This window comes from Delphinapterus leucas, chromosome 3, assembly GCF_059928025.1.
Source record: "Delphinapterus leucas isolate spDelLeu-1000000601 "Yukka" chromosome 3, BTC_Dleu_Yukka2, whole genome shotgun sequence".
Lineage (NCBI taxonomy): Eukaryota > Metazoa > Chordata > Mammalia > Artiodactyla > Monodontidae > Delphinapterus > Delphinapterus leucas.
The window spans coordinates 142,735,443-142,747,684 of record NC_143131.1 but is presented as its reverse complement, the minus strand read 5'-3'; the positions used below and the strand labels follow the sequence as shown (position 1 = coordinate 142,747,684).

The following is a 12,242-nucleotide window of genomic DNA, read 5'->3' as shown; positions in this document are numbered from 1 at the left end:
TGATACCTGAGAACTAAGTAAAAAAATGTACATATATAATATGTATAGTTTATATAGAAAGCATATCTATCTATCTATCTATCTAATGAGCCAGGTGTCTGACACATAATAAGGGCTTAATAAATACTAGCTATTATAATGAACTAATACTGTTATGTGCTATGTGCTACCAGGGCTTCTTAAACTAGAATCCATGGGCCTCTAGAGAGCTATGAAATGGACAAAAATGTGTCCATGAGCTCCTTGAAATGATCTGCAAAATGTTTCCTGTTTGTCCATATTCCTTTTCTCTGGGCATATGGCTCAAAAGTTTAATCACATTCTCAGTGTGATCCACGGCTTCTAAATGGTAAAAAATCACGGTGTTGGGGATTTTAGGAGCCAGATTATGTCCCCAACAAGCTGGAAAACCAGAGAAATGAGACAGTTTCTCTAAGGCTGGTGTCTTCCTCTGGGGCGTGATGTATAGCGTTAGGATCTCCATTTTTAATTCCACACAATGTGTGTTTATTTTCCTTCTTCCACTTCATAACGGGAAATGGCATTTCAAATGCATTCCACCATGAAGATAGGCAGTTAATTTTCACCTCCAACACCCTCAAGATTTAAGAAAATAAGAGAGCTTCAAACTACCACTCCTGACCTGCCAAGCACAACGTGTAAGCAAGGCAGATGGGCAGAAACAACACTGGACCCTGAGCCAAGAGCACTAGGGTCTGCTCCTGAATTCTGTCCTAACCACCTCCGTACCCTGAGGAAGTGGCTTCCCCTCCCAGCTTCTCTGATTCCTTACCTGTCAGACAGGAGTTATTCTCAATCGTCATTTCCAACTTTTTGTGTCTAAGGACCCAGATATAACACAGAAATGGATATACTAGGCTGCCGTTTTTCACCAAAGAAAGTTATCTTCTCTTTTTGAAAATTTGAAAAAATATATATTTTCACCTATTTGTCAATCTATCTGGATAGATAGATGAAAAATATCATTTATTCTAGCTACAGACAGCAAATGGTGAACATATGAGTTTAAGGACCCATTAAACAAATATTTATTTAGTACGTGTTAAATGTCAGTCACTTGAATAGGGCTGGGGATACAGCATCAAACACAAACAGTTGCTGCCTTCATGGACGTGACAGTAGTGCCAGAGAGTGAAAAAATACACGTGCATATCACCGTTGTAAATTGTGCTAATATGCACTGCAAAGGATAAACTGGATCCCGAAAGATTAAATGGGGGAGGGTGACTTGACATAAAGCTGTCAGGGACAGCATCTGAGCTGAGAGCTGAGGGATGGTAGTAGCCAACCCTACAAAGCAGCAGCAAAACTTTGTGGCAAAGAGAAGACCTCAAGTCAGCAGGACCTAGGGCAAGGCCCTTGGCCTCTCTCTGACTTATTTCCCTGTGTGTAGAATGTGGACGACAATGGGATTTAGTCCATGAGACTGTTGTGAGGATTCAATGAACTGGTAATGAAAATTTATTTGGGACCAAGGCTGGCGATGTCCTAATGAAGTGGTGCAAAATAAACATCACGCTGAAGTAAAAGCATGTGCTAAGGCCCTGAGGTGGGCAAGAGCTGGGTGTGTTTGAGAAACTGCAAGGAGGGTGGGGCTCTCCGGTGGAGCATAAATGGGAAGGTGGTGGAAACTGAAGCTGGGGGGGTGACAGGCATGGTGGAGGACGTTGAAGCCCATGCCAAGTTCAATGAGAAGGGATTGGAGAGTTTAGCAATATCCCCAGTGGACCTCTGAAGTTCACTGCCCAAAACTTAGAATATTATTGTCTCTAATTTACCTTTTGTATAGCTTTCTAATTCAATTGTTCTATGAAATACCTCCTCAAAGGGAACAGTTTCTTTAGGTAACAAGTTCTAAATAAAGAACCCCTGTTTCATTCATGCTCATTAAACTGTTTTTCCCCCCACCTAGATCCCTGCAATAATAAATATAATTATATCCATCTTTAATGACTTTAGTTTCTTGAGCTGCAGGTGCTGGAATACTGTATTTATTAACATATTTTAAGCCCTTTAAAAAGACTGCATTCATTCCTATGATAATTTAGTATCCATAATACATTCTCTGTTCTGAATAGATATTAATCACCACAGAATGACTGATCTGCGCGTGTAGGAGCTAAGCCCCGCTCTAACTAGTAACTAGTAACTTTTTAATTCAATATTGTCACTGAAACTGTTGATTAAAATTTAGTTGCCCTAATTGTCCTTGCCCCCGTGCCAGCCCCGCCCTCTGAGGACGCAAACCAAGTGCGAACAATCAGATTCTCTGCCACCTAAGATGAAAGAGATAATTTTGAGTGTTTGCATTTCTAGTAATACTCTGCTTGGAAAAAAAAGTTCTGCTAAGGCCAGTTATTCTGAACCACTTCGGGTTTGTTAGCGGTAGGAGAGATGGTTACTGCAGAGAAACAGGCACCAACCCAAAAGCCTGCTCCCAGGAAAGCAGCAGAACTGCCTGCTTCCGTCTTGAACAGAGGGAGGCCAGTAACGCTGTGTCAGTTTCCACGTGGTGGGCTGACGTGTATTCTGCCAGAATCCCAGCACCCTACCAGGTTCAAGAAAATTCTTCTTCTTTCTTTGGAAATAAAAGGAACAATCTGATCATAAAATTCAGATCAAAATGAAATGAGGGCAATGAGTACAGAGGAAATAACCATTGCACGTGCTGGGCTCTGAGATAATATCTCATTGAATCCCATAAGAGGGATCAGAGAGGTACCATGATTATCCCTCATTTACCTGGAGCTCAGAGAACTTTAACTCACTCAGGGTCACACAGCTAGTAAGGGACAGAGCACCAGAGTCTGTGCTCTTACCTTTTGGCCACACTGCCTCTACAATCAATCAGTCAATCAATCAATCAATCAATCAATCATCCCTGGGGGAAGGGCATTGAAAAGCATAATGAAATATATAATGCACTGTTATGTGTCAGAAAAACTCGTATTTAAAACAAACACATAGCAGCTTTCCCTTTTTGGTGGCTTGGAGGTTGGTGATGGGAAATGGCATTATTCAGATCTGCGGGGAACTAAATCTCTACACTACTGTCTTCCTCTGGCAAAGCCTGTTGGGATAGAGAGAAAAGCTAAGTCTGGAATAGACTTGGCTTCTGTCTGTCAACGTACTGCCAAGGGCACTGGCTCTGGGGGCAGAGGTGGGGAGTGCTGACCTGCTTTGTTTGTGTAGGTACAATGGGAGGGACACTTGAATTTATGGCCAGTCGAGAGAGAGGGAGAGAGGGAAAGAAACTCTTCCTCTTCCCCAAACTCAGTACAGTCTGCTCTGCACAGAGGGCTTGGGTGGATGACCGCGTTTGCTTATGTGTTTGTTTGCTACTTGGTGATTCCTTTTTTGCACGCGCCAGGGGAAAGGGGCTGAGTTCTACAACTGGATCAGTATGGAGCAGAGAGAAAGGAACAGGTGCTGGTGTGATAGGCCATTGAACTCTGAGACCCCGGGCGCTGGTGGGCAGGTGTTGGGAAGGAAACGTGAGCACAAGTCCAGGGAACCGGGGAACTCACGGAAGTTGTGGCTGGTTTGTGGGACTAGGGTTTGAGCTGATACCTTGGCCAGATTTTTGTTTGTTTGTTTTTGCGGTATGCGGGCCTCTCACTGTTGCGGCCTCTCCCGCTGCGGGGCACAGGCTCCGGACGCGCAGGCTCAGCGGCCGTGGCTCACGGGCCCAGCCGCTCCGCGGCATGTGGGATCTTCCCGGACCGGGGCACGAACCCGTGTCCCCTGCATCGGCAGGCGGACTCTCAACCACTGCGCCACCAGGGAAGCCCCCTTGGCCAAATTTTAAATTATTATTAACGCTATTCCCACAAGAAGTATTACCATCCACTCTGCAGACAGATAAATTAGGACACGGAGAGCTCAGTCACTTCAACAAACACAAATTCCAGCGCCCTGCCTCAAAACCAGCAAAGCAGCCAGGGCCCACACCCGGGTCCCTCATCACCAGCCTGGCTCATAATGCACAGGGAGCCCTGCCAATCTGGGAGGCAGAGCCTGTGGGATGATGGATGGGATCCTGTGACCAGTGTTCCCTGGGACACGCAGCCGACAGACTGCCACGCGGAGGCATAAGTCCTTCCCCGCCTGGGGCCAGATGCGGGTCAAGTGGTAGCAGAGAGTCAAGGTCAAGGTGATCACCTGTAGCCTCCCTTCCACCACCCCACTCAGTGGGGGGCTGCATTCTCAAAAGGTAGCATGGAACCTGCTAGGGCTTTCTAACAGAAGTGGGAGCATCTCTGCCATGACCGTAGGGTAGAAAGATAAATTGCTAGTGAGAAGATTAAAAAGTTAAAGACAAAGGCAAAAAGCCCCCAAACCTCCTACAACGTGGGCTAAGCGAAAAAGCCCTCATTAGCTGTGACAGGCTAATTGTGTGTATCTTTATCTACAGAGTCGGCATTTCAACCTGGATTTCTGATTCCACCTCCAGAAGCTTTGACTCTGTGAAGGAATCTGAACACACCCACCATTATATAAATACATGTAAATCCACCAGTAAACATAAACACACCACCACCACCAACCAGATTTTCAAGTGAGGGCGCTTGGAAATTACAGAATTTTGGAGACACTGTGTCTCGAAACACACTGTTTATGTAAAAGCTCCTCTATAAAATCTTTCCAGATTAAAAGCAAGTTGGATCTTAGACAGAGGAAGAAATCCCTTTGCAGGCATCCTATGGTCCACGTGCAAAGGATTCCAGCTCGTAGACCCCAGGCTCCATCTGGGACCTTCACATTTAATTCTTTGGTACACACAGTGGCAGCCAGCGCAATTTTTTTTTTTTTTTTTTTTTAAGTTGAATTAGACGTGGAAATTGCAGACCTTAGGGACTCTCCCATAACCCCCATGTCCGGCCCTTGCTGTGCTTACTGCCATGAATAGCCTGGCTGCTTTACACTTTTGAGATGCTAGGCCAGACTGGATGGTATGTAACGGCATTCATGATGAGGGCTCTGCCCATCTTTCTAGTCCAATCCTTTGCCTTCCTCCTGCTCTGTGTACCGGCCTTCCTGGACTGAGTATCTGAAGTTCCCTGATCTGCCAACTGCTGGCCATTTTCAGGACCCAGAAGGCCCTGCCTCACATCTTCCACGGGAACCTTCCAGGCTACGTCTCTTGATCAAAGGCCTCTACGAAGCCTTTCCTGACCTTCTTGTTGACGACTGGCTGCCCTCTCTTCTGCACCCACCTGGTGCCTGCCGCCGCGCAAGGCTTTCCTTCCTCAGCACCGAAGTCTACGCTTTCTGCCTTTCTGTTGGCAGCCCTTCCCCATGAGACAGGAGCTTTTCCAAGCTGGGGACCATGTCTCATTTGCTTTTCCTCCCAGTGCCTGTCAGAGTGCCAGCATAGAGACGGGCCTCAAAAGAGGCCTTTGGAAGGGAAGAACCCACAGTTCTGTGGGTTAGGATGGTGGTCAGAGAAGGGTAAAACACCCAGCATGCCTCCTTAGCTGGGGGAAGAGGACAGGGGGTGCCATCCAGGCAGTCCAAGATAAGCCGACCCAACCCTGCTGGAAATCAGCCCTTGGACCCAAAGGCCATCCTGGTAAGCAGGTGGTGAGTAAGCACAGACCATTCTTCCTGCCATGGCCCAGGGGTCTTTCCGACTCCCCAATCCCCGCCAAAGGAAATAGGGCTCCCCAGCAGTCCAGGTTACTCCTTTGCACCCCCATTCCAGAATGCAACCTCCAGGAGAGTTAAAAAATATATATTATTCAACTCAAGAAAATATTCACTGCTACTTAGGAGAGGGTTAAAACCATTTTTTTTTTTTTTTTTTTTTTGCGGTACACGGGCCTCTCACCGTTGTGGCCTCTCCGGTTGTGGAGCACAGGCTCCGGACGCACAGGCTCAGCGGCCATGGCTCACGCGCCCAGCTGCTCCGCGGCATGTGGGATCTTCCCGGATCAGGGCACGAACTCGTGTCCCCTGCATCAGCAGGCGGACTCTCAACCACTGTGCCACCAGGGAAGCCCTAAAACCATTTTTTTTAAAGGTGAAAAAGCTACTTGCTCTTCAGGTCAGTCACCATCGTAACGATTCTTCTCTTGCCATATGCTCCTTTGAACTGCATTAATAGGACATCTCTCGCTGAAGCATCTGGTCTCAGCCACTTCAAGGCGCATGAAGAAGCACACACATTCAGGCTGAGTCTATGGTAACGTGGAGACGTATTTGTACTCCTGCCATCATAAAACCAAATACTGTACTTGCAAAATTCTATGCTGGTTGTGTTTTATAAAAACATTCCAGAAATGGGGCAAGAGATAATCCAAATGAATGGAGGCAGAATTTGGGGGGGTGGGGCTTTTGTATGCCCGTATGTTGTGTGCATATATGTGTTTGCGTGTTTGTATAAATACATATCTGTACACATATACACACGTTTTATGAATTGGTCATCACCTTCATGGCTCAAACATAAATTCTTGTTTTCTATCCAAAGGAGCTAAACATTGAAAGCATCAGTTGAAAACAGAGCCCCACCACTCTGCAAAGTATGGACAGAGTGGTAGGACACATCTATATTTTAGCACTTTGAAATACAAAAACGGAAAATTTCCATCACAAGCCAAAGGCAAAGTAGCATTATCAACCAGCAACCACATTTTCCCCACCAAGAACAGAAGACTGTACTGGCAAGCAATGCCATACAAAGGGTTTCTTCTCTTTCATTGGTAATAATCTTTATCAAATGGATACACTTCCTTCAGTTTTTCCAAATAACTCACCCCACTTTCTTAAATAGTTCATTAAAAAACCTGAGTGGGTTAAATAAAAAGTTTACTATGTAACAAATGATGGCAACATCCATTCTCTTCTTGTCCTGAAGATCCTTGTGCTTATTTTGTCAGAAACACAAGAAGTAGAAATGTGATTGCGTTTGTGCTGACGCTAAATGTTAATAGATTTGCCTAAACGCCTGCTAATAGCCCCCCTAAAATTAGCTAGACTAGCAGTGCATGCCTAATGTGGTGGTGTTTTCCTTGTTTTACTTGCATTTTTGCTTCTCCTTCTTTGATGAGAGGGAAACAAAGAGCCCTAGAAAAAAGTAGAGGTCTTTGGATGTGAAACACTTCCAGTGTCCCACATGAATTCTGCAGAAGGAACATATATTCTGAAACTATCCCACAGTTCTGACATTCTGTCATGAAGGTGACAAATCCTAGTGCTCTAATGTTTCATTAAATTAAACATGAAATGTTTAATGTTTTGTTAAATTAAACATGAAGCCATGACTTTGCACCCGAGAACCAGGGCCTTCTGTCAATCCCTCACATTCCTCCAGGTCACTCCTTAGGTTATAAAAGCCGAGTTTTGTTTACTAGAAGTATTGTATTTCTCTCTGCAGTTAAAATGTACTTTCTCCTAATGCGCTTATGAATAAAAACCAACAAGCAACACAGTTTTTAGGTGCTTACAACGTTTCTAAACTCAGGCCCAAAGAGAACAGCTTGCTAAGAGACCCTTAGCTAATTCTCTATTACAATTTTTTTCCTTTCAAATATTTACCACCATGACTGAGAGGCTTCCAGAGGGCAGAGGTATTACGTTTTCGTCAGATCTCAAGCCCATTTCACAGATGGGCATGTGATTGTCCAAAGAATGGAAGACTTGCTAGAAAACTGCTGAAACAGATCTTTCAGACTAAAGAACTCTCAAACTAAAGAAACCTCAATAGCCTGCCCCTGCCCGTGTCCTTTTCTATGATGACAGAAATTGACAAGGTAAACGGAACAAGACAAAACAACAGCTCAGATTTAGGAATGTGTTTGCACAAGCAGAGAGGCAGCGCGCAGAGCTCTTGTCATTACAGAATAAAAGTTTTCATGGAACGTCATAAAGCAGCAGGTAAACAAAGCATGGGCACTGCTGGCGGGGCGGGGGGTGGGGGTGTGTGAAATGAAGCTCAGACAAAAAACCTTGCTCCTTTTCCACCAGTTCGATGGGATGGTTATAAGCAACTTCTTGAGTTCCTAGTAATCCGTCCATAGGATCATGTCACAAACAAAATTTCCAAATACTATTTTATAAAACACATTTGGATACTACTTTTTAAATGGGGGAAAAACCCCTACCAACTATGTAGCAACTTAAAAGGGAAAAAAATACTCATGTCCCATGACGAAAGTGTCTGAATATTTTTATACTTTTTTTTTTTTTTTGGTCAATTTAAGTGGGTTATAGCTTAACCCACTTTAACAAGGTTCCATCATTGTCAAACCAGCAACGGCAGGAAGACCATCTCTTAAAGGGCAAGTTGCACAGACCCTTCCAGTCCAAGCAAACTTGACATCTATACTTTCTCTTTGTCAACACACCAGCTCCTATCACTGGCCAAAAACATAAAACAGCCCCGACTGGGTAACACATCTTTGCTCAGATCTCCTGTTTGAGAACCCTGCTCCCAGTTACTTCCCCAACAGGTAAGAATATATTTGACACCTACCATTCTGAAACTTCATGTCTGTGAGGCAAACTGAATAAATTAAACGGATCCTGCTTTAATCTTCTTTTCTAGACCACAAACGCCTTAATCAAAAGGAAAGACAAAAAACAAGCAAACGAAGAAAACAACAAAGAAAAACAAACGTTCCCTGAGGTCCTTCTCTAAACCACCAGAGTATAAGCAAGGAATAGTTGCCTTTCTTTTTACTGAATGCCCAGAATTTGTCCCTTAATATCGACAACAGAGAATTATTTCTAACATCCCTCTACTCCATCTTCCTCACCGCCCCACCCATCTTTTCCCTCACTTCTATAATTTGTGGCCAAGACAAGGCTTAAGTTACACTTTAAATCAAAACCTGGAAGATGCTTCAATTGGATATTTGGCTGGGCAGACCTCCTGTAAAAATCCCACGTAAAGACACATTTGTTTCCTTCCTGCAAATGAAGTGTGGCGTTCGTGGTCCCTCTGGCTCTCTCTAGTGCATACTTCTCCTGTCAGTGAGCTTAAGCTGCAGGACTTCAGGTTGGGGTTAGCTGTCCTGCAAAGCTCATCTGGCTCTTACCATTAAGGCAAGAGGCTCTAAAGGGCTAGCAAGATGCTTTTAACTATGTTGGAGGGGCCAGTCATATCTTGTTAGCAACAGCTGCACACTTACCAGGCTTTCAGGGACTAGACGGGGCTGTCCTATTCCTTCTGGGGATTAGGAAAACAGAAAGAAGTTAACCAGTCGTTCACTGGAGCCATCCAGGCTGCACCAGGTTCTTTCTCCCAAAACCAAGTGAGGCCGCTTCCTCTAAACTTCCTCCTCCTTCGGCTTCTCCTGGAATACACGGCCCGCCAAGGCCCTGACTGCTGTTTCCAAACTACGACTCAATAAAAGGCTTTTAAAGGTTGTGCCGGGAGCCGGGAGCTTCAGGTCCCAGTTTGGCTTCCCCATCAGCATTCCTCAGCAAGCCTGCACAGTGAGGTATGCTACATTATTTATGTCCGCTCTAGGCTCTGGAAAACACACACTGGCATCCTGATTACTAAGAATCCTCATGGATACAATTAAACCGTCCCCACACATATTTCTTCACTACCCCCCCCTTCCCAGATTCAACCTCTTTCAGAGGAAACAAAAGCACTTTGAGGCGTATCCCAGCTCATCCCTTACGAGCCAAGACAGCGTTGAAATATGGTCACGATGGCAAATGAGCGGAGGGAAAAGGACACTTTCCTTGGAGTGGGCGGAAGACACTCCAGGGAGGAAGGTTCAGATAATAGTTTGGGGAACACCCGGCAAGTGGCCTCCCTGGGTTGGGGATATTGATATGGAAGCAGCCAAGTGGAGGCGATACAAAGAAACCATTCTGATGAATTCATGGAAGACTGATTTCCAATGGGCTGTTAAGGGAAGGAAGGAGCATTTGGCAACACAACTAACCTTCCAAGCTGGATGAAGAGCAATCACGCTCACCCAGCAAATGCTCCTTGGTGCCCCATCAAAGTCACAGTTCTAGATGGGAAGATCACGGATGTAACCAGGTTGAGCAACGATCCTGTCCCCAAGTCTCCTCTTTAGCAAAACGAACAACTCTCCAAGTTGTGGTCTGCCATTTCCCTTCTGGTCAATAGCTCAGCCAAGTGTTCTGAGTCGGGCCTCTTCGCGGGCAGAACGTACTGCACGCTGGTACAGCAGAGGAAGGCTGATGACAGCAACTTCCTCCTCTGTAGGAGTAGTGAAGAGGCTATGAATCTCCCCCCGTCTCCAGCTAAAAAGTCCCTGCTTGGCAGGCAGAGGTGACTTCACTTTGTGAAAGCCCCAGGCACTGCTTAGTGAAACCACCTTTGGCAGGACCACACAGTGAAGTCAGTTTATGGAGGCAAGGAGTCGGCTGGGGGAAAGGCAATGTCTCATCCAAGAACACAAGGAGAAAAGAGCGACCTGCTTCTCTCCAAAGGCTTCCTTTGAACGTGTATTCCTGTGTTGAGTCAGTTTTTTTTTTTTTAAGTGACTGTCACTTCCAATGACTTAGCCCAACCCCACTCAGATATCTTGGGTGGAAAATTGGTGTGTGAGATGGAAACAACGGTAGAGAACGCAGTGTAGGTCAGTGGAGCAGAGCCCGGAGCAGGCAAACCCACTCTCTGATGCACACGGTAGCAAAGCAATTTGCTCCAGTGCACAAAGAACAGAGCTTTCCTCAACCATAAACAGATGAAAGGGAGCACGACAGCACACACACACACACACACACACACACACACACGCACACATTCACATACCACAAAATGATAGAACCCAGGCACCCAAAGATCTGGTGAATGGAAAACAGATACAAGTTACCTTATGGGATGATTTCAAATTAGGGTACTGGCTGCTTAGATCCAGAACGCTGGGTCATCCAATCCACTGTCCCTTAAGGAGGCCTTGGCCATACATGGGCACCACTGTGCTCTCAGCTAGAAGTGAATTCTCTCATCTTCTCCACTAAGGAATCCAACCAACACTGTAATTTTTGTTGGAAAGGACTTAGAAGCAACTAACAAGGGAGATGAGAACAGAGACGATTCTTTGAAAGGAAGATTATTTAAGAATATCATTTATTTCTCCAGTAACTAAGCAATCATCAACTTAGAGGTTGACCTCAGGCTAAAAATCTTGGCAAGGATCCCCCTGAGAGCCTCTTGCTGCCCACCAGAGCTGCAGTGTGGGCGAGACCCAAGGATCTACCAGTGCTTTGCTAGCCTGTGGCCTCAGACGAGCTGTTCAACCTCCCTGAGCCTCCGTTTTCTCATCTGGAAACTATGGATAGTGAGACTCACTTCTGGGATTTTGAGGATTCAGTCAGAAAGGTCAAGGGCTTAACCCAGTGCCTGGCACCTTGCGAACTCACAATTAACCTTGGTGTCTATGAATTTTCAAAAGCTTATCGGTTCAGTGGCACAAAACTGACCGTGACTGGTTCACAGACGCCCGAGCCCCGTCTCTAAGTGCTCCCCCAACAGTTGGATTGTTATTGACAATCTGTGTGCCAAGTGCTGTAGTTATCGCTCTCGTTTCCCTCAATAAACTTGCTCAGATGAGTTGCCCCATGACAGAGATGTCAATAAAAACTAAAGAGAGTATAAAAACTGAGAGTATTAAGAGGCGGATTGTGAGACATTATTTTTTTAAAAAGGGAATTCCAGCCCTTTAAAAATCAACTGAATACCTTTCTGTTGATTAAACTGTAAACTAAAACTATTTCAGAACTTTGATATCCAAAGCAGGACTGCTCCACTTGAGACGGAAGAAAAAGCAGCCTGCAGTCACATCCTCTAGAACCTTCCATCCACTTATCCACACCCCCCCTTCCACAAGCCACAAAAGGAACAGAGATTGAGAACCTCTAATCTAATACAGAGCTAGCATTTTATTAAAAAAAAAAAAAAAAAAGACAAGGAGGAATGGAGAGATTAAGGGACTCTCAATTTCATGTCACCCAGCATAGTTCAACTGGAACCTATGGGTCTGACATCCTGTCAAATGCTCCTTCCATCCCCCTGCAAGGCTGAGGGTAAAACCAATGGAACTCAGGTTTTTATTTCACTGTCCAATACATTGGTTTTGACTCAATCCAGTATTTCTACTTCAATACTGTGTGTGTAGGACCCATACTTAACTTCATGATGAACTTAATTTTTTTTTCAGAAAGTGATTACTTTAAATTTTAAGTTTCTCCATAAATGAGGTTTCACAGTTTTCCTTAAGCCATTT

At 45.0% G+C, this 12,242-nt stretch overlaps 1 protein-coding gene across 1 annotated transcript in view; it reads right to left on the bottom strand.

Annotated features, from left to right (window-relative positions):
• The window catches only part of TENM2 (teneurin transmembrane protein 2), a 465,471-nt gene extending 455,560 nt beyond the window's left edge, over positions 1–9,911 (bottom strand). The window contains exons 1-2 of the mRNA XM_089909643.1: positions 9,156–9,911; positions 8,498–8,580 (exon numbers count right to left, since the gene is read on the bottom strand). Coding sequence (XP_089765769.1) covers positions 8,498–8,513 — 16 coding nt within the window. The 5' untranslated portion in view covers positions 8,514–8,580; positions 9,156–9,911. The remainder of the gene's footprint in view (positions 1–8,497; positions 8,581–9,155) is intronic.
• Positions 9,912–12,242: the final 2,331 nt, after the last annotated feature.